Source organism: Nycticebus coucang, chromosome 2, assembly GCF_027406575.1.
Source record: "Nycticebus coucang isolate mNycCou1 chromosome 2, mNycCou1.pri, whole genome shotgun sequence".
Lineage (NCBI taxonomy): Eukaryota > Metazoa > Chordata > Mammalia > Primates > Lorisidae > Nycticebus > Nycticebus coucang.
In genome coordinates this window covers 5944361-5970015 of record NC_069781.1, presented here as the reverse complement: position 1 = coordinate 5970015, position 25655 = coordinate 5944361, and the positions used below count along the sequence as shown (strand labels likewise).

Sequence of the window (25655 nt, the reverse complement as noted above, 5' to 3'; positions counted from 1 at the left end):
TAGGAGTGTGAGGTTGCAGTGAGCGATGGTGATGCCACTGCACTCTAGCCTGGGCAGCAAAGCAAGGGGCCTCAGCTAAAAGGTCAGGGAGGCCCTTGGGATGGGGCATGTGAGCTGATCCTGGAAGCAGGGGAAGACACTCCCCACAGATGGGCACTGGGGTAGCTAGGCGTGTCCAAGACAAGGCTCCCAGCCTAGGCTGCTCTAGCAGGGTCTACAGATGCCTGGTTTTCTCTGGCATCTTCTCCTATGTTCCCCTGCTTTATCGCGGCCGGCCTTGTGGCCACAGGTCACTTTTTTTTAAGAGGCAGAATCTTGCTATGTTGCCCAGTCTGGACCCAAATTCCTACCTCAGCCTTCCAAGTAGCTGAGACTACAGGTGCGTGCCATAGGTTACATTTTTAACCCTAAGAATTTGAAATGTAAAATATGTGCCTTCAGTGAGAGAAGGTGCATGGGGCAGGGGCACCCTCCCCACAGTCTTGAGAAGAACCACTCTGCTCTACGTTTTGTCAGTGTCCAGTAGTGGTGTGGCCTGGCTGGAAGGAGACCACCCACTGACTGTTTCTAAACAGTCAATGTGTTCAAGCGTCTTTTTCACAGGGACAAGCTAGAACTCTGAAAAGTGAAACTTTTGGGTCCAATGACACAACCTGTGAGCTGCTTTTGCTTGGTGCACACCCCGATGCCCTTAGGTGCTATATTGGGAAACACTCCACACCCAGCTTAACACGTGGGGAGACCTCGGGTGGGGCCGTAGAGCCACACAGCCTTAATGTGGACGGCAGCACGGAGTGGCCATGAGGCAGGTCAGGCAGGCAGCCATCCGCCAGGGCCCCTTCAGGGTGATTTCTCATCTTTCTTTCTCTTGCTCCGTTCATGCTAAGGCCTGACAAGGACAAGCAGGCATCACCTTGCTCTGCTAAGATTACCCAGGATCCCAGAGGTAGCTGGACCAAGACCTAAGCAGGGAGGAAAAACTGGAACATTTCATAGAAAAGGTGAGGTCACCATTAAGGTGAAGTCAGCATGAAGTTGCAGGAATTGCCAATTTGCAGCCCACACATTGTGTTTTGTAAGGGTATTCAGGGGAGGGTTTTTTTTCTGAAACAGGGTCTTACTCTGTTGCCCAGGGTGGAGTACTGTGACATGATCATAAGTCACTGCAGCCTCAAATTCTTGGGCTGAAGCGCTCTTCCCTAGTAGTAAGGCTACAGGCATAGGCCGGCTAATTTTTACATTTTTGGTGGAAATGGAGTCTTGCTATGCTGCCCAGGTTGGTCTTGAACTCCTGGTCTCACGTGATCCTCCAACCTTGACCTCCTAAAGTGCTGAGTTTACAGGCATGAACCACTGCTTGCAGGCCATACTGGGAAAATTTACTGCATATTTCTATAACTGGTCAGGTGTGGCTTATGCTAATATTGAAAAATATTACAAAAGAGTAAAGAAGCATAATGACTTGAGTGCCATGGCTAACTCCTGAGTGATCTTGGTTGCAAAAAATTGCAACCAAGGAGAGAGAGAGTTCTCCAGGGAGAACTGGAACATGGGTTTGCCTATTTGATGACATGAGAGAATTCATTATTAATTTCCTGAGGTATGACAATGGTATTGTAATTGGGATTATTTTCTGGGCGCTGTATTTGAGTGCCAAGTGCCAAGCTTGCAAGACTTCCCCTTCCCGTGGTTCAGCAACACAGTGTACTCAGGCCTGGCAATGCCAACAGAACACCTCTGTGGGTGGGGAGGGGGCCTCTCATACTCCCCACCACAGCCTGAAAGAGACCCAAACAGGTCAGACTACCGTGAGGTACAAGGTGGAAAGCACAGGTGTGGGCCTCGGGGAGTAATGGGAGACGAGGTGCTGAGCCTTTGGCTGCTTAGTGTTCTTCCTGCTTTCCTACAGTTTCCTGTTCTTTCCAACAGTTTCTAACCTAAGCATGTATTATTTGGAGAATCAGAAAAAAAGGAGAAAAGACTCCAACATGAAACACCTGTGGGCCTGGTGAGCTGACCGGCTGGGGGCCACTTGGGCAGGGCTCACTGAGAGAACCCTGTCCTTGGGGTACCCAGCCCCTCTTGGTTCACTCCCTACCTCTCACTCCCATCTCTGCTGTCCTTCCCAGGTACACTGCGGACTGCTGAGGGATCTCTGGGATGTCCGTCTTTCCCAGCTGGTGGGTCCTAGAAAGAGAAGTGAGTGTTGGGTTTCAGACAGGTGGCTCTCTCCAGGTAGCACTCTCTCCCCAGCATTCCTGCCTGCAAGGGGCATGGGAGTGCAAGGTCCTATAGCACAATCTGGGATGAGAACAGAGTTAATGGTCAGTGCAGTTAATTACAGGAAACACAAGCCCTCTGGAGATTAGCACCCTGCCTTTGCAAAGAGTGAAAATTGCCACTATTTGTAACATATGTTGACTGCCAACCTAGATGAAGCCACCTCAACTGCCTCTTCCAAGAAAGAGGACTGCTAACCCACAGCCAGTCTACCAGGGCTCAGCCAGATGTGCGCTCAGGGCCCTGTGCACAGCTTGTCACTTGACCTTTTCACTGAGTCACTGCCGTCCCCATTCCACACATGGAAACTGATGCTGGAAGTCAAGGGTCCTGCTTGAGACCATACAGATGGTCAGTGGTGGAGCCTGAATCAAAGTCCAGGGCTCTCTGCCTTCAAAGCCTATGCCCTTCAGCACTGGGCTCTTTTGTCATGTGTAAAACTCTGGTGACTTAAGGAAGCCCTTACGGCTATAGTGCTCTACTAGGCACAGGCCCCAGAGGCCCAGCTGCCCAGCACCTGAGTGTCAGTCCCCTCTCCTCCTCCAGCAGACTTGCTTCCTCCTGGGTCTCTGGGCCCACCCCACTCAGTGACAACCAAGGCCACCAAGGTTATGAGAGGTGACACGGATACACAGACCATCATAGTAGAGAGTGCTTTAAGGAGAAGAGGAGTCAGCCCTGGAAGCAGCTGCTGACAGAGGGAGAGAGCAGTGGAAAGCCTTTTCCTGGGGGAGTGGACGCCACCATGTGGAGGTTGAGCTGGATGGTCCTGGAGGCACAGGTCAGCAGAAGGGACAGCTGAAGTGGGGACATTAGCTTGGCTCCCATAGACAGAGAAGCCATCTGTCCAAAACCTAACACTCACTTCTCTTTTCATTGGAGTGAAAATTCTTCAATGTTCTGCAACTTGCTAATGCCTGAGGTAGGGCCTGCCCTGTGGGGACATCTATAATGCTACAGAGACCCCGCCCTTCAGGTTGATGACTGGGGAGTTCTCGGTCCTCACCAACCCTCTCTCAGGAACCCGCCACACTTGGGCGTGAGGGGAAACCTATTTTTGAAGTACAAAACTTGGAAAGCTGATTTGCTCAACAGAACTGCAGTCCCTCGACCGAGGGCAATGGGTGCCAGCTCAGCTCAGGAGGTGTGCACAGGCTGGCAGGGCCACCTGGGAGGCAATTAACATGGGGGTGATGCAGCATGCTGGGGGTGGGGTGGAGGGGTGAGGTCTAAAGAGCCCAAGGGGAGAGCAGTCCCACCTTCTGGGTCCGGGACAGGGGATGGAAGATGGAGCTCGATGCTGTAAGATGGGACAGAAGGAAATCCCACAGAGAGTGACTGGGTATGCGGCCAGGGTCCCCGCCATGCTGTTCCTGTGTATTTCTACAAGACCCATCTGAGCAGGTGCTGAGGAACACTACACCGAAGCAGGAACAAATGGGCAGACCTCCTCCCCGGAAGTCCTGTCCTCCCCCACAGAGTTGGCCAGTGACCCCATGGGGAGGGTGTCAGTCATATAGAAGCAGATGGGAGGAAAGCAGCCTCGGAAGCGCAGGGCCCAACCCCTGCCAGGCCAGGCCAGGCCACATGCAGGAGGCCCCCGAGGTTACTTACTCCTCGGGAGGGAGCCAGCTCCTCACTGCTCTGGCCAGAGGAACACAGACTGACATATTCACCCTCACCAGCTTCCTCACTGGCGTTTTCACTCTGGGGGAGACAGGGTGAGAGGGAAGACACATGGGCCAGGCCCTTCAGCCAGCCCTTACAGCCCAGAGAGGGCAGCCACCTGCTGGCCCTGACCAGGACACTCCTTTGATAAGAAAGAAAAGAAGGTGATGGCCTACACTCTGCTCTTCCCCTAGGTCTTCTCAAAGGTGTCAAGGGCCACTCAAACCATCCTGAAAAGTCAGCCCCACCACAGCAGGTACAGTGGGGGTCCTCTGGGTTGTGGGAGACGATTATGGAAAGAAAGAAGCAAGACATCAATACAACTCAGCAGACCAAGGACTTGTCCCCACTGGCCTGCATCGCCTCTGCCCCATCTGCTCGCCCACTCTGACCTGCAGGCAGTACCTCCCTGGGTTTAGATGAAGCACCACAGGCAATTGAATAGGACCAGAAAACAGGCCCTCTGTCCTCAGCACTATATGCGAGTGAATGAATCTCTGCCACTTCCATACCTCAGAGTTTGTACTTTCTCTAAGAACAGCCACACAGAAAGCTAGTAACAGTTTCTAATGCACACAATACCTTCCCGTTTCTAAATGGTCAATAATCTATTTGTGGAGAATCAGATTCCAAGCCTGAGAAACTCCGTAGAAAAGGTTCAATTTCTGTTCTGGAAACAGGTGGGCTACAATTGTACCTTGTGGCCTTCTACAACGGTCAGTCTAGCCATGCTGCTACGGGGTGCATGCCCACACACCCTGACTGCTGGTGAAGAGCAGACAGTGCCTTTCAGGAACACTGACACTGCTTTCTAAAAAACGTGCAGATGTGTGCGCTGAGTTCTCACCGAGTCAGTGAAAGAGTTTTCGGAAGGAAGGCAGACAGCATTCCCATGAAAGCTGCTCTCCTGAGAGGATGAGAGAGGCCCGTCCACGGTGCTGGGAGGCGGACTGGCCACAGTTGGCACCGCTAGGTCAGAGCTCTGAGACTGGTGGGCAGGTGGGAAATGTGGAGAGGAGGAGGAGGTAGGCGGAAGGAAAGGTTGAATGGAAGCTTGGTGGTGAGGCACGAAATCCTGGGAGTAGGACCTAAACACAGATTTATACTACAGAACCAAAGAGGGAAACAAACACAAAAACGAGAATATGGGAAGAAGAAAACAGACAAAAGAAAAAGTAATTAGATTAACTGTAGCTGAGCACTTAACAGTTCGTTCACAGTAATTCTAATAAGGACCACAAATCATCTTGCACACACCCCCTCCCCGCCTGGTCCTCTGGGCACTGAGGTTCCCTACACCTGACGCATCCTCCCTTGAGAAGGGCCTTGAAGCCAGAGACTAACCAGCACTGTCTGCAGAGTTGTCTAGACAGCAGGATATGGACCACAACTCCCTGCCGGCCCCAAGGGAGAGCAAAGCCATGTCCCATGAAGGTGACCACACGCTCTGCTGTGACAGGGACATTGCCTATACAATCCCAACCCACTGGTGACCACACGCTCTGCTGTGACAGTGACATTGCCTACAATCCCAACCCACTGGTGACCACATGCTCTGCTGTGACAGGGACATTGCCTACAATCCCAACCCACTGGTGACCACACGCTCTGCTGTGACAGGGACATTGCCTATACAATCCCAACCCACTGGTGACCACACGCTCTGCTGTGACAGGGACATTGCCTACAATCCCAACCCACTGGTGACCACACGCTCTGCTGTGACAGGGACATTGCCTATACAATCCCAACCCACTGGTGACCACACGCTCTGCTGTGACAGGGACATTGCCTACACAGCCCAACCCACTGCCTCTTGTCCTTTAACAGTCCTTATAGTTAAAGTCTACGGTGTTGCTGTGTTTACTCATTTCGAATCTTCGAGATTTTAGCCCTTAAAAGTCAAACACTGCAATCTTTTTTTCTTTTTCTTTTTTTTTTAGAGACAGAGTCTCACTTTGTCATTCTTGGTAGAGTGCTGTGGCATCACAGCTCACAGCAACTCCAACTCCTGGGCTTAGGTGATTCTCTTGCCTCAGCCTACTGAGGAGCTGGGACTATAGGTGCCTGCCACAGCGCCCGGCTATTGTTTGTTGCAGTTTGGCCGGGACCAGGTTCGAACCCCCCACCCTCGGTATATGGGGCCGGGGCCCTGCCCACTGAGCCACAGGTGCCACCCTAGTCTTTTCTCTTTCTTAGGAGTGGCAGTGAATGTCTTAGGTTAAGCGAGCAAACCCTTAGGCCAGGGCTCTGCTGCTGGAAGAGAGACAGAGGAGCTCTCGGACCACCAGTTAGTGGCCACCATACTGGGTCACTGACAATGTCATTGTGCCTTGTAAAGGCCTGCTGCCACACTGCTCCTGCCATGGAGTGTTGGGCGATGATTATGGAGGAGGGAGCCCATGCCCAAATTCCTTGCCAGGTCCACGTGCCCACCACAGACGCCAGGAGTCGCACACAAATGTGCATGTCACCCCCAAACTGTTCTGTGCATTCTAGGTGGCACAAGATTTTCAGAACCCATGGAAACAAGGAAAAAGAAGAAGAAAAAAATGAAGTTTTAAACTAATAGGCAGGCAAAGCCACTCACAGCCTTAAGAAGTTATGCAAAGCTACCCTTTAATTTGGACAAAGAGCTGCTGTAACTCAAGGGACTGGACAGTCCCTGTGTCTGTTCACTGTGTGGATAGCCCTGCCCCTTTTCAGTTGCACCTAACAGAGTTTAAACCTCTTCCTCCTTCCTTGGTGAGGTCAAGACTCTTTTGCTCCTGGGAGCTCCAGGAGCTGTCAGTTTCTATCAGACCCACAGCACTGCCTTCAGCACTATTATTCATTTTATTTCCCTCTCTAACTCACAGACTCAGGGCCAACCCACAGCCAAATGAATCAGCAGAAGGGCCGCGCATGTGACCAACCAACATGGAACCCTCAGGTACCTATTACAAGCGAAATTCTGCTCTTGCTCTTCTCTCTAGGGAAGCTAGAGAAAAGAAAGGCACATGCCTGGCCGGGTACCCCAGACGCGCTGCTCCCACCGTCAGCCCTCTCAGGATCACTTGAGCCTTTCACACCAGTTACCCAATGTGGGATGTGGGCCTGGGCATTCGCTTTGGGCCTTCCCAGGGTGGCAGCGGGGGGAAGGGCTTGGCTTTCTGGGTCCTCCCTCCTGTCTCTGGAGGATGCTCACCCCACAGTGAGGCTCTCATGGCAGTCAAGGTCCACAGAGAAGATGGCAGGGTACTGGGAGGTTGCTTTTAGGGAAAGCAACTCTGTTCTGGGCAGCGGCTTCAGTCCCCTGCAGGAGTCGATTCTCAGATCTATTGGACACTTGTCCCCAATGCCCAGGTGCTGCTGGGCATGAGATCTGCTAACAGATGCCAATCGCTTGCCCACAAACACACCTACTTGCTGTCACCTGGTGTAAAATTCTCATTCAGTGCCAGCTCCTTCTGGAGCCCTGACATTGCCATCATGGATGCCCCAATGTAAACTCAGTACTCTAGCCTGCTCTACAACAGCTGAGCACCTCATCTATACACAAACAAATGATTTTGCATCATCACAACAAAATATATCATGTTTGGGAAGTATCTTCCTAGCTGATCACAGGGCACATGTACCAGGTTCAGAGGTTTTGCTTTCAGCCCACCCTCTAGAGCTATTCTAAATAGCAGAGCCGAGTAATCAATAGGGGATGATACTATTTGCAGATTGCACTATTAGACAAAGTGCCTAGAATATTGTCTGACTTATGGCAGCTGCCCAGTTTTGAGCACAGACAGGCAGGAAATAAGCTTCACTTGTCACTTGGGTTGGAGCTCAGGTCAAGAGACTGGGGGAAGAGGCTCAGGGATGCCAGCAGGGGTGTGGGCCGCTAAGAAGGCCAGCCACCAAGGAGAAAGGAAGGAGTTGCACCTCCAGGACAAAGGACCCCCTTCCTTCTCTCCCTCTGCAGCACTGAGCCAGTGCTCTGGTATGCGAGCTATGCAGTCACGCTGGGACAGGAGCCAAGCTAGGGAAGTACCTCAGGGGCGGGGCAGGGAGCTGCAAAGGGAGGCTTTCTGATCTCCTGGAAGCACACTCTGCAACCCGGGGGCTCTGTAGATGCCTATAGCTGCACAAGCCCCAGTCTCTACTGACTCCCCAGAGTGGGGCTTCCAGCCCTTTAAAGTCATACCATCCATGGGGCAGAGACAAGGCAGGGCGGCCTCACCACTGCCTGGAGCTTATTTTAGGATCTGGTGCCTGGCTTTGCTCCTGAAGTGTTGCTCTCTGTGCAGCGGGAATTTTTATTTATAGCCATAGTACAACTGTTTAGGCTGAGGATTTTAGAGCATGAGGCCTGTCTGAGACCTGCAAACTTCTTCAGAAGACCAGGGTCAGTGTAAGTGCTCCCTTAGGAAAGAAGGTGCCTGGTCACAAATCAGTCAGTAATGCCACAGGGACAGGTCAGCTACAGGCAGGTGAGGACAACTACTTACAATTACTTGTACTGAGTGTTGCCTTTGTGCTGGAAGACAGGTGCTGAGGGCTCTGTGTGGTCATCTTATTTAATCTACATCCTAGTCCTCACTGTAAGGACAGGGAGACTGAGCTGGAGGGAGGGTGGCCCAGGGGCCTCATAACACTCAGCAGGTAAGAGGTTGCGGGGCATGGCCACTGAGGAATATTCTGGGCATGAGGCAGGTCCTTGCCACACAACCCACAGCTCTGCAGGATGGAGCCTTATTAACTATGCCCAGAGGTTCCCTTGCTGAGGGTTCTGGTACCAGGAACGTGAAAGGCAGTGAGTGGGGGTTGGAGGCCCAGGCCAGGGGTGCTGAGAGCAGTGCTTTGGCCCAAGTGCCCCAGGCCAGGCAGCAGGGATGCAACCAGTAACCAGCTTTCTTGAAAATGGGCACCCGAAAAAACCACTGAGTCAGCCTGATGCCTTTCTATGCTAGCCTGTGGCCAACTCGTTAAAAGGCAAAGCTACCTGCAGCTGGTCAAGTACAGCGACACTTTTTCTGCATTATAGTCCTGGCATGAATAGTGACTTGGGAGGGCCCTGTGTTGTCTTGGCAAGAAAGCGGAAAAGTAGATCTGTAGATAAAAACTTCTGAATCCCCAACGTAATAGCCAGTCCACTCAGTTCCTGGTGCCAGGGAAGGCAGAGTGAGCACCAGCACTGAGCGTGGGACCCAGATGGCTCCTTCATAGCGACTTGAGCACCAAGCCTTAGAGAACTGTCACCTCCACTAACTATAGGGAGATATGATCACATAAATGAATAGACTCACTGTTGTGATGAAGCATTTGAGAAGAGATGTCACCAGAAATCAGTCATTACTACATAATCTTGGTTCAGGCTTATGGCGTCAGTGTTTCTGGATGCAGCTTAGCAAACAGATTAGCTAGTGGACAGGTGGTTTTCAGGCTTAAATTTTTATCCTTCATTTGTGAGAAAACACACTCAAGGGAAGCCGCTTTTCTAGTGTGGCCTGGGCATCCCTCCCCTGCAGAGGGTCACAGGGAGCAGCACACTTTCTTCTAGCAGAGCCCACAAGTGTCACAAACGGAACCTAATTCATTTATTCTGGAAGGAAGCCATGCTTATAGTCACCACACAACACCCTACTAGGGTGTCCAACCTTTTTTTCCTCTGCTGTACTCTGGAAGAATAAGAGTTGTCTTGGGCAAAAGGGACCTTACCTAACAAATGCAATCAGTGTAACCTGGTTTATTGTACCCTCAATGAATCCCCAACAATAAAAAAAAAAAAAAAAAAAAAAAAAAAGAGTTGTCTTGGGCCACACATTAATTATACAAATACAAACAAAAGCTGATAAGCAAAAAAACTCCACGCATAATTTTTTTTTTTTAATTTTGCTCACAACTGTCTTAGTTTCAAGTTTTTTGTTTTTTTAATTTTCTTTTATTTATTTTTTATTGAGACAGAGTCTCATTTTGTGGTCCTCGGTAGAGTGCCGTGGCATCATAGCTCATAGCAACCTCCAACTCTTGGGCTTAAGCGATTCTCTTGCTTCAGCCTCCCAATTAGCTGGGACTACAGGCACCCACCACAATGCCCAGCTTTTCTTTTTTGTAGAGATCGGGTCTCACTCTGGCTTAGGCTGGTCTTGAACCTCTTGAGCTCAGGACAATCCATCTGCTTTGGTGTCCCAGAGTGCTAGGATTACAGGCGTGAGCCACCACATCTGGCCCATACATACTTTCTGTGATATCTGACCACCACAGGTAAGCAAAAGAAGTCCTTACAAAACCAGCATGCAGCCTGCAGGCCTTCAGGCTGGACACTCCTGCTATACAAACACCAGGGGAGAAGCTCATCTGATTTTGTTCTTACAGAGGTGGGATATGACCCCTCCCTCCTAGGACACCAGGAACCATCCTCAGTAACTCCTTGTTACTCCATTTGGCAAATAGGAGGGAAAACCTCTGGGTTTGCCTTCTCTGTCCTTACTGGTCCCAGTTAACCACTGGTTTTTGAAAGCCACTGTTTGGGCGGGTATACCTTAGGCCCACAGGTAACTCCCTTCTCCAGTGACCTTGTATTAATTTACAATAGTAAATGCATTTTACACTATGTCAAAAGTTCCATAGCCAAATGGTAAATTCTGAGGCCACAGCACCTGACCTTGAGATTTGTTGGTGGGCTATTTTGTCTTTGTTCCTGGCAAGAAGGCACTTTTGTGGGACACACTGTATGAATGATGAAATCACATCAATCTCATCAGAGAGGAAACATTAGCATTTTGTCAGAGCTAAAAAATACTTTCTCTCTCTTGAATAAACTTCCTAGTGGAGTTTATTTTTAAAAGCCACTTGAAAGTTCTAGGAACAAAGGCTGTAAAAAAACAGAAATATTCTCTTTGGTAGAATTTTAGGTAGTAAGATGGGTGAGTTTAAAAATTCATTAAGTTCGGGGTGGTGCCTGTAGGGCACTGGTCCCATATACCGAGGATGGCAGGTTCAAACCCGGCCCCAGCCAAACTGCAACAAAAAATAGCCAGGCGTTGTAGCAGGCACCTGTAGTCCCACTACTCGGGAGGCTGAGGCAAGAGAATTGCCAAGCTCAAGAGCTGGAGGTTGCTGTGAGCTGTGAGCTGTGATGCCACAGCACTGCTGAGGGCGACAAAGTGAGACTCTATCTCTAAAAAAAAAAAAAATTCATGGAGTTCCTTCTCATGTGACATATATTTGCAACCTGAATCATTTAGCATCTTCCTTGAAAACACTACAGGTTGGTCAATGGCTTCACAGCTAATTATACTCTTAGGAAAAACTCCAACATGTTTTAGGATGCTCTGTATATTCATTAAGTATTAATCTGAATAGCATCAATTCCTTACCGAAAGATGTAGTACAGAATGAAAAATAATGCAAATTCCATTCTAGAAATCTGACTGAAGTATTTTTGCTCAGTTGGATTTCCATGACAGCGACTCTAATTTATACTTTCTTAGAACTGTACGCAGAGCCTGGAGCCACACTTCCTAGCGTGTCGGAACAGGGAAACAAGCGCACGCCTCTCAGGGCCCAGCCTGTGCGCTCTCCTCTTGATCTTCCCTTACCAGGTCTCAACGTTTATTTGGCAATTAAGCAGCTCAGAAATGTTAACCGAACCCTGGGTTTTTCATGGTGTGATCTGGATTCTAACCTTGGCTCTAGCTTAAGACTGAACCAATGGCTCAGCCTTGCTCTCCTGGCTCTCTCACTCGTCTCACAGCAGAGTAGTAAGCGTGGCCTTTGGGAGGCAAGCGAGCCACTGTGTGGCCAATGGCCTCACCAATGGCCTTCACAGGATGGGGGCCTTTGGGACCTCACCAGTTTGCCTGTCATGGGTGGAGCAATGACATTACAAGTGACATTACAGTGACATTCTTGTGCCTGGAGATGGTCTGAGAGTACCACCCAGCCCAAATGGCAGGCTGTAACAACGACCAAATGTCAGGAAGTCTAGAAGTCAGGGGTGGAAGCAGCTGAATCAGGCTGGTTCCTTCTGAAAGCCCCCAAGGCAAGGCATGCTCAGCTCTGCTCCGCTGTCAGGACAGGGACCAGTCCTGCCCTCCAGCACGGGCATGCTCCCACTGCCTACTACAGGGCAAAACAGGCTCGCTCCTGGGCTTGGGAGGTAACTGCCCACTTCAGAGCTGAGGCTTTCTCCAAAGGTGTCTCTCAATTCTCCGTGTGGGCTGCAGAAATCTGGAAGGGGTGCTGGTCTCCTCTCACCTCTTCTAGAAGGCCATGTCAGGCTCAGAGTAGGATCTATGGTGGACATCACACTCCAGAGGCAGCACCAGCCCACAGCACCCTGGGTCTCTCAGGAAGGGCAGACAAGCTCAGGCTAAACACTCTATAGAAGCCAAACCATGTGAAGGGCTCTGCAGATAGGAACTACCTGCAGCAGCCAAAGCCTCCTGGGTCAGTAGAGAATGAAACTGTGGAAGAGAATGGGTGCTCGGCCAGACCCTGGGACTGAGGCACCGAGCTCATGGGAATGAGGTTGTTCCGTGACAGGTGAGCATCAGGCTGCTCCTGAAATGCTGGTGAATGAGGCAAAGAGCTTAAGGCCTTGCTCCTTGGTCACCACTTGCCGCCTCTGAGTAAAGGAAGATCCTCATGGCTCACTCCGTGCCACAGAGCACCTGCCACTCGCCAGCTGGCCACTGAGCCACGCACCAAGGCCACAAGTTTGTCAAAGCCTAGTCCCTATTACCCACCCTCTCTTTTTTCCTTCGTCATCTCTCCTCTTTCCTGTTTGATCTTTAGACTAGTCAGCGTGCCATGGTGTCTGTGGTGGCCGTTAGGTAAATCTTTGGGAGTGGTTGGTGGCAAGCACAAGACAGGAGAGGAGAAAGAGCCTGCCACATCTCCTGGGCAGGCCCTGGCCGTTCTGCAGTGAGGAGATGCCAGGCCACAGCAGAGACCACGCACGAGGCCCAGGCCTTCTGGTAAGGGTCATGTACCGATCCACAAAAGCCTGGCCCCATCCTCTTAGAAACCAACGTTTTTGCCAGAATGGGATACCAGCTGCTCCATAGACCTTTTTTTTTCTTTTTTGAGACAGAGTCTCACTATGTTGTCCTTGGTAGAGTGCTGTAGTGTCACAGCTCACAACAACCTCAAATTATTAGGCTTAAGTGATTCTCTTGCCTCGACCTCCCAAGTAGCTGGGACTACGGGTACCCACCACAACGCCTGGCTATTTATTATTGCAGTTGTCATTGTTGTTTAGCTTGCCCAGGCCAGGTTTGAACCCGCCAGGCTCGGTGTATGTCGCTGGTGCCATAACCACTGTGCTATGGATGGAGTCCTCAGAATGATACACACTTTTCTTACCCTGATGTTTCTTAAAAAATAGTTACTATGGCTGGGTGTGGTAGCTCACACCTGTAATCCCAGCACCTGGGAGGCCAAGGTGGAAGTATCACTTGAGCTCAGGAGTTCGAGACCAGCCTGAGCAAGAGCAAGACCCTGTCTCTAAAAATAGCCAGGCATTGTGGCAGGCTCCTATAGTCCCATCTACTTAGACAGCTGAGGCAGGAAATCACTTGAGCCCAGGAATTTGAGCTCAAGTTGCTGTGAGCTATCACGCCATGGCACTCTAGCCAGGGCGACAGAGTGAGACTCTGTCTTGAAAACAAACAAACAAACCCTTAGTTATTATAATTATTTCAAAATAACTTCTACTCAAAAATTGGTGCTGCTAAGCAACTTAATTATCCAGAAGTCAAGATGGTAAAGAATTTCAACAAATTTCTAGCATACAAATAGATGTCTTAGTGATAGTAAATACCCATAACTCAAAGTTATCAAAGAAAAAACAGACAAAGAAACTGTTCAGGGGATGGGGAAGGAGATTTTTCTAACACTAACTGTAACAGCTGAAGGGCAATGGCAATCTGAATGGGTCCTGTGAGACAATCTGTAATTCTTGGTCTAGGGCAAAGTGAGTATTGACCAAATCCAAAACCTCAGGATTCACACCAAGAGAGTTGAGAACCAGAGACAATGAGGGCCAGGGAGGGGCCCCGGAGAGGAGAGGGCTGTGGGAGAACAGCGGAGGCAGGGAGGTGGGGGGCGGGTGGCCTCCAGGTCACAGCAGGCAGCCCACCCAGAAAGCTACTGAGGGAGAATCCAAGGACAGAAGAGGCCCAAGAGGCTGCAGGAAGCTTAGGCAGCAATGCTGTCTCCAGGATGGATGGAGAGGCCCATGTGGCGCAGGTGGCATCAGGATGGCACCCGTGCAGCACTGCCAGCCTCTCAGGCCAGTTTTCCTGCCTCAGTCAATGCCTGTCTTTTACCAGGCTGGTCGAAGTGTCCCTGAGACCATGTGCTGGAGTCTGGATGTTGTTTGTGCTCCAGTCTCCTGGGATCACGGCACAGTTAGGAAAGGGAGCCAAGCAGACATGCTGAAGCCTGTGAGGACGGCAGGCACACCCAGCAACCGAGGGAGGAATCCACCCAGGGACGACTCACACTGACAAGAGGGAAGCTCAGCAAATAGCTGGGTTCGGTAGAGGCAGAGCCCACAGTGTGGGGGCATCGGGCTCCTCCCTGAGTGGGTCCTGAGGAGGCTGAGGGAGGCCAGCTGCTGTCATCACTCTCCAGGACCTTATTCCCTCACCACATAACATTCCAGATGCCTGTCCTGGAAGGATGCTGGGCTAACTGGCTTCTTCCCTCACACAGCCCTCCTGCTTAGAACATCTGTCATTCCCTTTTCTGTCCTTGTCTTCCTGAAATCCTAACTGCTCTGCAAGCTGCAGCTCAAGCCCCACCACCACCCTCCAGGGGACCCTGCTCTACTGTGACCCTCAAGTCATTGCTCATGTCTCGCCAGAACGCCAGTCTCTTTTAGGCTTGCCTCATTCTGCCTACTGAAAAGCAAGTCCTTTTGGGGACATCTTCCTTGCTCTGGATCCCTACAGCAACCTGACCCCTACAAGCTGGTGTCCTGAGCTTGCTGAATTAAAACCATCTCTGAGATCACGAGAACAGAGAACAAGAATACTTCTCAGCATCCAGTTCAACTTGGATTGTCCAAAACAGGTTGATTCCTCCATAAGTTCCCTTGCCGAGAAGTTTTCAATGGGCAGGATCTTGTAGTAGAAGTCATGGGCCACTGTGCCAAGAACCATGTGAAATGTCTTCAGATTTGTCAACTGCTGTGTTCCCAAAAGGCATCCCCCAGAATTCCATGCTGAACTAGTGACCCAGGCCCAGGAACAAAGGAATACAGAAATCCAGGAATAGAGGGCTGCTCCGGCAGTCACCCAAGGCCGGTGTCTGAGGCTCATCTATGAATTTAACCCAGGAATACAGGAAGATGATGCTGACATCACACCCCATCACAGATCTGGGGGTCAGCATCAGATGTCAAGTGTTCTCAACACTCAGGCCACTACTCAGTTCCTGAGGCCTTTTGCTCCTGATGAAATAAAGCACCTTATTAGCGTTGGGCATCTGGCCTTGGTCTCCTTTGTAGAGCAGGTGCTCAGGATGCAACATTTTAGATGCAAAACGTTTGAGACTCCTGCGTGTTCCAGGATAAAAACTATGATGTACTTATACCCCACATTAACTAAAGTGCCCCCAAATTTCCCTTAATTTTGTAACAAATAGTCCAGTTCATTCACAGTCCTCTAACCCCTAACTTCTCAAAGGGATATTGTAGAAACTTAGAGGGGGAGAAAAAAAAAAAACCCCGGGCCAAGAGCCAAGTCTGAAAGCCAAGTTTTGCAAGATTTGTGAAGGAAGCTTGCCAGAGGTGTCTTCTGAGGAAACCAAGGGCGTCTGTGTGGCAGAGTGAGGGGTGTTTGGCATTCCCAGCACAAGCAGGCTTGCTGAAGGCTCTACGAGTTAGGTCCCAGCACCCCGGAAGCATGAGTCCAGGGCCCTCACACTGGCAGAACCGTCGTGGCACTGGCACTGGATGGCCCTAGGCATTGGACTGCCAGCCCTATACACAGGTGGAAACCAGACAAAGTCAGTGGGGAACTTGAGCTTGGATAAGTCTTTAAAAGTCACCATTGGGGGCGGCGCCTGTGGCTCAGTGGGGAGGGCACCGGCCCCATATACCGAGGGTGGCAGGTTCAAACTCAGCCCTGGCCAAACTGCAAAACAAAAAAATAGCCAGGTGTTGTGGTGGGCGCCTGTAGTCCCAGATGCTCGGGAGGCTGAGGCAAGAGAATCGCCTAAGCCCAGGAATTGGAGGTTGCTGTGAGCTGTGTGACGCCACAGCACTCTACCGAGGGTGATAAAGTGAGACTCTGTCTCAAAAATAAAATAAATAAAAGTCACCATTGGCTCGGCCCCTGTCGGTCAGTGGTTAGGGCACTGACCACAGGCACTGGGGCTGGTGAGTTCAAACCTGGCCACGGCCTGCTAAAACAACAATAACAAAAAAATAGCTGAGTGTTGTGGCAGGTGCCTGTAGTCCCAGCTACTTAGGAAGCTGAGGCAAGAGAACTGCTTAAGCCCAAGAGTTTGAGGTTGCTGTGAGCTGTGACGCCATAGCACTCTACTGAGGGTGACATAGTGAGACTCTGTCTCAAAAAAGTAAATACATAAATAAAAATAAAAAGTCACCATTTATAGAGGGGGGAACTGCCACATAGGTTAAGTTATTTGCCCAATTCTGTCTAAAATTAGAAGCGGAACAGGAGTAGAATCCAGAACTTCTACTACTAAGGTAATACGAACAAGAACAGTAACAACACACTGTCTAAGCTTACTTCATGCTTGCGGTTCACAATTTTATTTAATCCTCATGATCAAAATACAAGGCAAGAAAAAAGCACAATCCCAAGGGAAAGACTCTGAGGCCCAGAGCTGTCCTAGAGTCCTGTCTCTGCAGCTCAGTTTCACTATAACAGACTGAAGGGAGAAAGGGGGCTGTTCAGGTTCTGGGTCAGACGCAGTTTCAGTGAGATGTGGCGTGAAGCCAGCACCCACTATGCTTTAGCAGGAGACTGCTTACAGTATGGCTGCAGCTTATCCCCTTCCCGGACCAGTGCCCTGTGACTCCTTTGGAGACGTGGAGCTACTTCCCTGTCCCCTGACCCTGGGCTGATCTGTGGTCAACTGAGCAGCTGCAGTGCATATGGCATCACACCGCTTCAGAGCTGAGGACCTAAGGGGCCCAGTGCGCTTCCCTTTGTTTCCCTGGAGTCCCGCCAGCTGCCAGGGGAACAAGCCCAGCCTAGCCTGGTGAAGGGAAATCTGTCCAACTGTCCCAGCTAAGGTCCAGTCAAAAATCATTCGTGCCTGGACCAGATTAGCACAATCCCACTAATCTGTGTCCTAAGCAACAAGAGACGGCTATTGTCATTTAAGCCACTAAGTTTCAGGGTACTCTGTTATGCAGCTGAAGCTAACTGACAGAGTCCTCAAACTCGATCTGTCACATACCTGGTACAGCCTGCTCTCCTTGGCCTGCATTCCTATGTGAGGAATATTCATTTTTAAACACAGAACACTTAGAGAGCTGCTCCAATGAGAGATTGGAATAAAAAGGTCTCATCTCTGCCAGTTTATGCTAGAATGGTGACACTCCAGATGTGGCCTCTGACACTCCCCATGTCACACAGTCCTTAAGACCCAGAGAACCAGCTGTGAGTGCCCTTCCCACCTGCGTGCAGGGGTCTGCGGCAAGGCGAGCACATGAGGCGGCAGCACACACACCCGGCACGCAAGCTCCACACGGAAGATCCTGCTCTCGTGTTCCCCAGAAGGAGAAGGGCAGGGAGTGACTCACCGAGGGCACAGGTAAACTGCCATGCCGGCTGAGAAAGGAGTTAGAGACGGACACACTGAGGCCCTGAGCGGCACTGCCGTCCTCGGGGGTGAAGGCCACTTTAGTTTGCTGGACACAGTAGGAGACAGAGGAGAAGGAAGAAGCAGCATAGGAGGCCTGCTGGGCAGAGGAGGAGAGAGAAGGCAGGGAAGGAGGGAGAGAAGCGGAGAACGGTCAGGTGCGCAGGGAAAGCCCACACAGGCTGCTGCCTAACTCTGCTCAGGGACATTCTGAACAGGGATCAAGACACTAGTCCAAGCCACTTGAAGGAAAGGGAGCCTTCCTCCCTACAGTAAATTACACAAACTGTGTGCACTGGAAGCGAGTCAGCAGAAGAACAAGTGGGCTGGAGCCATATAGACGGGGCAGACTCAGGGCTGCTCCTGTGGGGAGGGGACTCGGGTGGTCACGCACGCTTCCTAGCATTCATGCTGGGCCTCAGGCTGCCTCAGGCTTTGGGCCTGTCTGCACCTTTATCGTCTGGCTGTGGACATTACCTAGAGACCTCCGTGCTTCAGGCTTCTCATCTGTGACATGGGGTAACGCCATCACCTCTGGCGTGGGTTCTCAGGGGTTAAGTGGGGTGACATGTGCGAGGCACTGCAATCTTGCCCACCACACAACCGGTGGGCCAACAGGTGTAATTCTCACCACCATTTTTGTCTCTAAAGTCTGGACAGCTCCCCCACATCTACATTTGAGAAGGGTTATGGCAGCAGCCAGTGCCCAGTCACAGAGAGCCTGGGCTTCCTTTAGGGTTGGGCTTGCTTCCCAGGTCTACTTTAGCTGTGGGCTGGGAACAAGTCTCTCTGGATCTCTCAGCCTTAATTACTCACAATGGGGATGTCAGGAGCTGTGGAGAGGATGGTGTGAGAACATAAGAAAGTTCAGTGCTTACCTGGGAAGGTGCTCACCAAGGGGGTCCCTGCAGGCCTGCTGGGGCTAACTCACTCAGGCCCATTGGCTTGGAGTACGGGCGAGAGCACAGAGCTCCCTGAGAACAGTTCTGACTCCCCACACTCACTAGGGCTCTGTCTCCAAACATTCAGAAACCTGTGGACTCCACAGACGGCCCAGGGGCACAGAGGAGCCTGGGGAGGGTGCTGAAGATGTCTCCACTCTCAGTGAAATCCAGCTCAGCAGTGATGCTCAGCATTTTAGGCCAGGGGTCTCCAAATTGGACATTAAGTTCCCATGGTGGAGATCTCTTTCTGAAACATTTTCAGAGCAATCAGATTCCTATTCAATGTTCCTGGGGTGGGCTGGGCAGGTGAAAGAACCAAACACAGCCTGGGCAATGCGGCTGATGAGCAGCAGGAGTGCGGCCCAGGACCCCCCACGCCTCGACCTTTCCTCTATTGCAGCGGTTCTCAACGTATGGGTCGTGACCCACAGGAACTGTATTAAAGGGCCGCAGCATTAAGAAGGTTGAGAACCACTGCTCTACTGGATGGGTCAGCCTGTGAAGAGCCTTGCTATGGCTCCTGAGAGGGAGAAGCTTGCTTGGGTAGTCTGAGACCACTGAGTGTAGGAAGGTTCAGGGATTCCTGGCACCAGGCTGAGCTCCAGATACCGCAAAGAGTGACCCATGGGCATCTGTCTTCCAGTGGCAGCTGCCACCCAGAAAAGTTGGAATGGCACCTTCGCATCCTCTTGCAAGGATACAAGATGGCTCAGATGCACAGCAGTCCCCTCTCTTGTTAGGATGCTACCATACTGCCCAGCTTAGGAGCACAATGGCATACGGGGCTCTGCAAAGGTCAGGAGGTCCTTCTGGGGTGCACTCTTCCTACGGAGCATGGTTTGGTGAGGGGCTCTGATTCTAAAACTTGACTAAGGTCTACAGGGCTTGTCAGCTGGTAGCACTGAGAAAAATGTTTGGAGGCATACAAGAGGCTCCCTCAATCTGCCTGCCTGCCCAGTGTCCTGGCCAGTTCCAGAGACTTACAGGTCGCCCACGGTGGAACAGCCTCGCCTGCCTTCTGAGCTGACTCGTGCTTCGTTACACACGGGAGCCCTCAACACAGGAGTGTCCTCAAAAGAGGAAGGTGCCTGTCTGAAACTCAGACCGGCTTTATTCAGAGCCATCCCGCTTCAGCAGAGCTTGTTTTCCCTGGCCATACCCAGCCAGGCTAGGACATAAGTCACTCCACATAGTTAGACCCATGACGTTAATCGAGTCTGCAGATGGCTGCGCACAGACTGTGCCCTGTGCTCTGATTGAGTCCTTCCTCCCTGGGAGGTCTATGCTGGAGCCACAGAAGGAAGAAAAACTACAAGAGGCTGTCAGCAGAGAAAGCAAACACTCTGAGAACAACTCTGTCCCAGCCACGTCTTAGAAGGCAGCAAAAGCACCTGTACAGGAGATGGCGCATCCAACACCCCAAACCCAGGGCTGCCACAATCCAAAGAGGGTTAAACCTGCCCCCTCGGAGGGTGTTCTCTAGTACGCAGAGCCCTGCTAGGAGGGGATGTTCTGGTCTCTGTGGGCAGTGCAGGGACCTGAGACTGGGAGGGTGCTGCTTACCAGCTGCCGCTGCTTGGGGGGCAGGGCGGGTGGCGGGGCCAGCTCCTGCGTGGAGTCCCCCGTGCTGAAGGAGTCGTTGAAGCCATAGACCTCCATCAGGAGCTTGTTCTTCTGCTGGTAGATGTGCTCGTTCTGTGGAGTCTGGTAGAACATGGAGGGCTGTGGCTCTGAGTAGTCCTCGAGCAGCTGCATGTAGGCCAGCACTGCGGGCAGACGGGTGGGGCTGGGCGGCTGCGGGCTGCTGTGTAAGGGACCCCTGCCCCCATTCTTCCCACAGCACCCCCATTTTTTCCATGACACCCACTGGGAGTGCCAGAGCATAGGATTTTTAGGGCACTGAAATCATATCCTGGGTGACACTGCGATGGCGGAGACATGTCATTACGCATTACCAAGAGGGAGGAGCCCTTTTGTAACAAGAGCTGGGAAGTCAAAGAGCCTTGGGTTTGGAAGCAAAAGACTTAAGTTAATGTGTGGCTAACTATGGTCTCAGCCACCTGTTGAGCTGCAGTTTCTTCTTGGGTCACATCTTAAGTGCCACGAACACCTGCTTGGAGGAGCCGAGGTTCAAATACAAGTAAGAGTGGCAAGGATGGCTCTGCAGTACTGAATTCTATATTTTCAAATAACCACAAACTTGGGGGCTTCACTAGACACTGAAACTGGTCAGAAAATTAAGGATGGGCAGCAACACAGAGCTGAGAAGATAGTCACAGAGAGTTCATCTCTTCCCTGCACTACATCTAGGGTCTGGGTGTACAGAAAGGGCTCCCTCTCTCCAGGTATGTCTTTCTGCTGTCCTTCATTGAAGGAAAGGTTTGAATCACCTTCTTTATTTAAAAGAATAAGTAAAAATGTATCAGCTCAGTAAGCACTGGGTAGACCGTGGCTGTCAAGGAAAAGTACAGTGAGCTTGTCCCACAAGACCTCCCCTTTAACACTGCACTACTGAGGACACCAAGTTCTAGAGCAAGATGCAAGCCCAGGAGAGTGATCCCGAATGCCCATCAGCTGCTCCCAGAAAAGACCAAACATAACTACTTCTAGCTGCCTTTTCAGTAAAACTCTAATCTTTTCAGGAGGTCTCTGAACTCCTGATGTTGAAGCCCTACAGATCTGCTAACCAGGCACAGGGAAACCACAGCCATGGGCTTCAGGATGCTTGTCTGGCACATGGGACTCATGGGGCTGCCCTTGGCACAAGGAGCTGGGATCATCATGACAAGGCCATGCTGTGATGCTGGGACTAAGCACGTATGAACTTGGTCCAGCGTAGCCGCTCACAAGGGATGATTACTTCCTTTGTTCCCTCAAAGCCATCTTGCAAGGAGGCACTTTCCACGAAGTCACAAACTAGAGCTCCCAAGAGTCCCCTCAGGGAGTGAAGAGCAGACCTGGGGGCTTGGACAGAGCCTCAGGGTACCCCAAGTTTGGGGCTCTATTATAGGGTACAGGAGAGATTATCCCCTACATGGGGGTCACTAGTGAAGTCTTACAGGAACTCCAGGAAGGAGGGCCCAATTCCTTCCTCCTCAGCTTGCAGGACACACTGCAACATGCTGTCACAACAGGGCCGGGCTCTGAACCCCAGCTCTGCCACCATTTTCTTGTTGAAGTGCTCTTGGAGAAGTGCTCAGTTCCTCTGAGCTCTAGTTACTTTATCTATAGAGTAGGAGCTAGCAACATCTGCTGCAGATGGCTGCAAGCACTGCTCATGACGAGCACTTAGAGCATCCGCTGAAAGCCTCTGGAGCTTTTAAAGGTCTGTGGACATGGACGAATGGGTTGACGCCTCCACATGGGGGCTTAACTTAACAGAAAGACATTTTCAGCCACACAAGACTGTTTGAAAGGAAACAATGGCTACCCTCCCTTTCCTTCTCTCTCCGCAGACCCTACTTGAGGACAACCACTCACACTTGTTCTAGGAGCTGGAAGGGTAGGGCCCCTGGCATCTGCTGCAGTCCCCAAGGATGCCATCCTGCCCCGTGTCTGAGTGCAGAGAACATGTGGGGAAGTTCCTGAGGATGCTACTTGTGGAACGGTAGGTAGAGGGGACAGGCCAACAGTACTTCAGGCATCTGCCCTGAGGAGCGGGCGGCAGAGAAGGAAGGAGGTGTTCCTTGCAATGCCACTGCACCCCTGCCCCTCACCACAGTTGCTAATGAGCAGCTTTACACAGCAGATGGGGATGACATCATTGGTCCCACAGAGCCAGATCTCCTGCTGGCTGGGGGAGCACACCACTGAGGCCATCCTGCAAGTTGGGCAATGCCCAGTGAAGAGCTGGGGAATATGTTACACCATTAGCAGCTGCCTCCTGCTATAGGCCACCCACTTGGGCCTCAGGACCGTCCTTGTTAGGTTTTACTGAGCCAGGTCTTCCCTTTTACTTTGATTACAGGACCCAGATCTCTGCTGAACCACTCAGAGGCTATTATTTGGGACTCTGAAATGGAGATTCCATTTCTAGTTTGCAGAAATTCTCTGTCGAATGTTCAACTGAGGCCAGGGAACCCTGGGCCTTTGGGGCTGAGGTGGCCTCTCATATGAGAATGGTGACAACTGATCTACCAGAGAAAAATTAGAGCAGATCTGTGCAGGTACAGTGGAGGTGGGGGCAGAGTCAGGCAACTCTGGACAGTGTGGAGTAGTCTGGGGAGCCAGGAGCATATAATTTCCAGTGGAACTCTACTTAGTAATTTTATGGTAAATTTACAGTTGGAGAATACTCAAAACATAAACAAATGTTCAAAATTTCAGCTTCACCTCTGGGTCCTAACAACGTTGCATATTAAAATGTGTGGCCTGATAGGTCCTCAGCTACTCCTGCCAGGCCAGCTCAGCTCCCAGCCACTCAGCAAGCGTTTGTCTTCTGAAACAGAGGACAGTGCGCCCTCTGCACAGGGGTCCTTGGAAATCACTCTGTGGGCCACCTTGCCTACCCAGATGTTGCTGCAATGCAAGGACACTCATTCCCTTTGTCACTGTGTGCTCAGGCCAGGTCAACTGATCCCATTTAAAGGAGAAGCACTTGGGCTTCATGGACAACAGGCCTGAGATTTTACAGAGACCTAGAAGGAGAAGTCAGCTGATCAGGCTTTAAAAACAATCACCAGCAATGGCAAAGCCAGGCTCCCACAAGTGTCCACCTACCCATGGTCCCTGCTTTTATGAACAAGGCCACTAGTTTGACCTTAGGTCTAATGCTTAAATAGAACACACCACCATTTTAGGTGATAAAACATGCTTCCCAACAACAGCTCAACAAAAGCTTACTGTGTTTGTTTTTCTTCTCTGGTAGAGGAGGTGGTTTTTCTGGGTCACCTGTTGATTCAGGAGCAGTGAAATCGCCCACAAATTCAACAGGGGCTGAGGAACCTCCTTGCTGAAAAGGGAGAATAGCAGCAAAGGGCGTGTAGGGGATGGGCTGGAGTGGGGCTGGGTTCTGCAGGTCATCCTCGGAGATGTTGTCATACTGTGAGGGGTGCCGCTCGTAGGACACCCTGCAGCCAGAGCTGTCCATGGTCTGGGAGGCTGCACTTCTGCGCTTCTTCTCTGGGAGAGCAGGTGGCACGTCTGTCTGCTGTCCTGGGGCCAAGGGCCCCTCCGGTTGGGGACAGCTGCCAAGAGGCAGCTGGAAAGGATGGCTAAGAAAGGGAGACCCAGACTCCCCCAAGGACTCTGGCAATGGACTAAGGTTACAGGCCACTTGCTGAGGTATCTGGTCTACATTTGAGAGGTCTTGCTGCAGGAACTCATAGTCAGGATCGTAGTGATCTGCAATTGCAACGGGAAGAAATACCCATCAGCCACAAGGCCCCAGAGACCTTCGCTCCCACCCTTCTTGCTTTATTTAATCTCACTCATGAGAACATGACAAAAGTCTGTCTTGTGTTTGTTGTTGTTGTTGCAGTTTGGCCGGGGCTGGGTTTGAACCCACCACCCTCAGTATATGGGGCTGGCACCCAACTCACTGAGCCACATGCGATTTTTTTTTAATATATGATTTTTTTAATATATCTTTTTTTTTTAATATATCTTTCATTTTTTTTAATATCTTTCATTCCTTTCCCTGATTATAAAAGTAAAACAGATGGAAATATGGCTATTGGCTGTACCATTCTTTACACTTGCAAATATATTTAAAATTTCTTCCTCAAAACAACAACAACAACAACAACAAACAAAAAAAACCAACTACAGCTCGGCGCCTGTGGCTAAAGTGGCTAAGGCGCCAGCCACATACACGGGAGCTGATGGGCTCGAATCCAGCCCCGGCCTGCCAAACAACAATGACAGCTGCAACCAGCTAGGCGTTGTGGCGGGTGCCTGTAGTTCCAGCTACTTGGGAGGCGGAGGCAGGAGAATCGCTTGAGCCCAGGCTTGAGGCTCTGCCTAAAAAAAAAAAAAAAAACACACCAACTACATAGTTGGCTCAGGCCTGTAATCCTAGCACTCTGGGAGGCTGAGGTGGGTGGATCCCTTGAGCTCAGGAGTTTGTGACCAGCCTCAGCAACAGCAAGACCCCATCTCTATTAAAAAGAGAAGAACTGAGCAGTGCCTGTGGCTCAGTAGGTAGGGCACCAGCCCCATATACTGAGGGTGGCGAGTTCAAACCTGTCCCTAGCCAGCTAAAACAGCAGTGGCAACTGCAACAAAAAATAGCCAGGCCTTGTGGCAAGAGAATCGCTTAAGCCCAAGAGTTGGAGGTTGTTGTGGGCTGTGACGTCACAGCACTCTACTGAGGGCGACAGAGTAGGACTCTGTCTCAAAAAAAAAAAAAAAAAAAAAAAAAGAAGAACTAGGTGGGCATCATTGTGGCAAGTATCTGTAGTCCCAGGTCCTTGGGAGGCTGAGGCAGGAGGATCGCTTGAGTCCAGAAGTTAGAGGTTGCTATGAGCTATGGAGGACCCACGGTACTCAACTCCAGGGTGACAAAGTAAGACCCTATCTCAAAAACTCCTCCCAAAAACCCAACAAAATAAAAACCAAATAAAAACAACCCCCCCCCCAACATTACATAATCTAAAAAAAAAAATGTAAACAGGGATTATAGGTTATGGGAGTGATTTTTATTTTCTTGATAAAGTATGCTATGTTTTCTGCAGTGATTATGTAATGATTTGTTATTATTTTTTGAGACAGAGTCTCACTATGTTGCCCTTGGTAGACTGCTGTGGCGTTACAGCTCACAGCAACATCAAACTCCTAGGCTCAAGTGATTCTCCCACCTCAGCCTTCCAAGTAGCTGGGACTAAAGGCGCCTGCCACAATGCCCGGCTATTTTTTGTTGCAGCTGTCATTGTTACTTAGCTGGCCCGGGACAGATTTGAACCCACCACCCTCGGTGTATGTGGCTGGCGCTGTAACCACTGT

The 25655-nt window shown here is 50.8% G+C and overlaps 1 protein-coding gene across 18 annotated transcripts in view; it reads right to left on the bottom strand.

The window, feature by feature from the left end:
• Positions 1 to 25655, bottom strand: part of RAPGEF1 (Rap guanine nucleotide exchange factor 1) — a 161286-nt gene that overhangs the window by 14423 nt on the left and 121208 nt on the right. For 4 of the 18 annotated variants that reach the window (XM_053559333.1, XM_053559379.1, XM_053559326.1 and 1 more), the window contains 6 exons: positions 23556 to 24056; positions 20277 to 20479; positions 17711 to 17869; positions 4796 to 5053; positions 3895 to 3987; positions 2099 to 2187 (listed from right to left, as the gene is read on the bottom strand). In XM_053559333.1, the coding sequence (XP_053415308.1) occupies positions 2099 to 2187; positions 3895 to 3987; positions 4796 to 5053; positions 17711 to 17869; positions 20277 to 20479; positions 23556 to 24056 (1303 nt within the window). The remainder of the gene's footprint in view (positions 1 to 2098; positions 2188 to 3894; positions 3988 to 4795; positions 5054 to 17710; positions 17870 to 20276; positions 20480 to 23555; positions 24057 to 25655) is intronic. The other 14 variants (XM_053559436.1, XM_053559451.1, XM_053559428.1 and 11 more) reach the window with 9 other exon arrangements.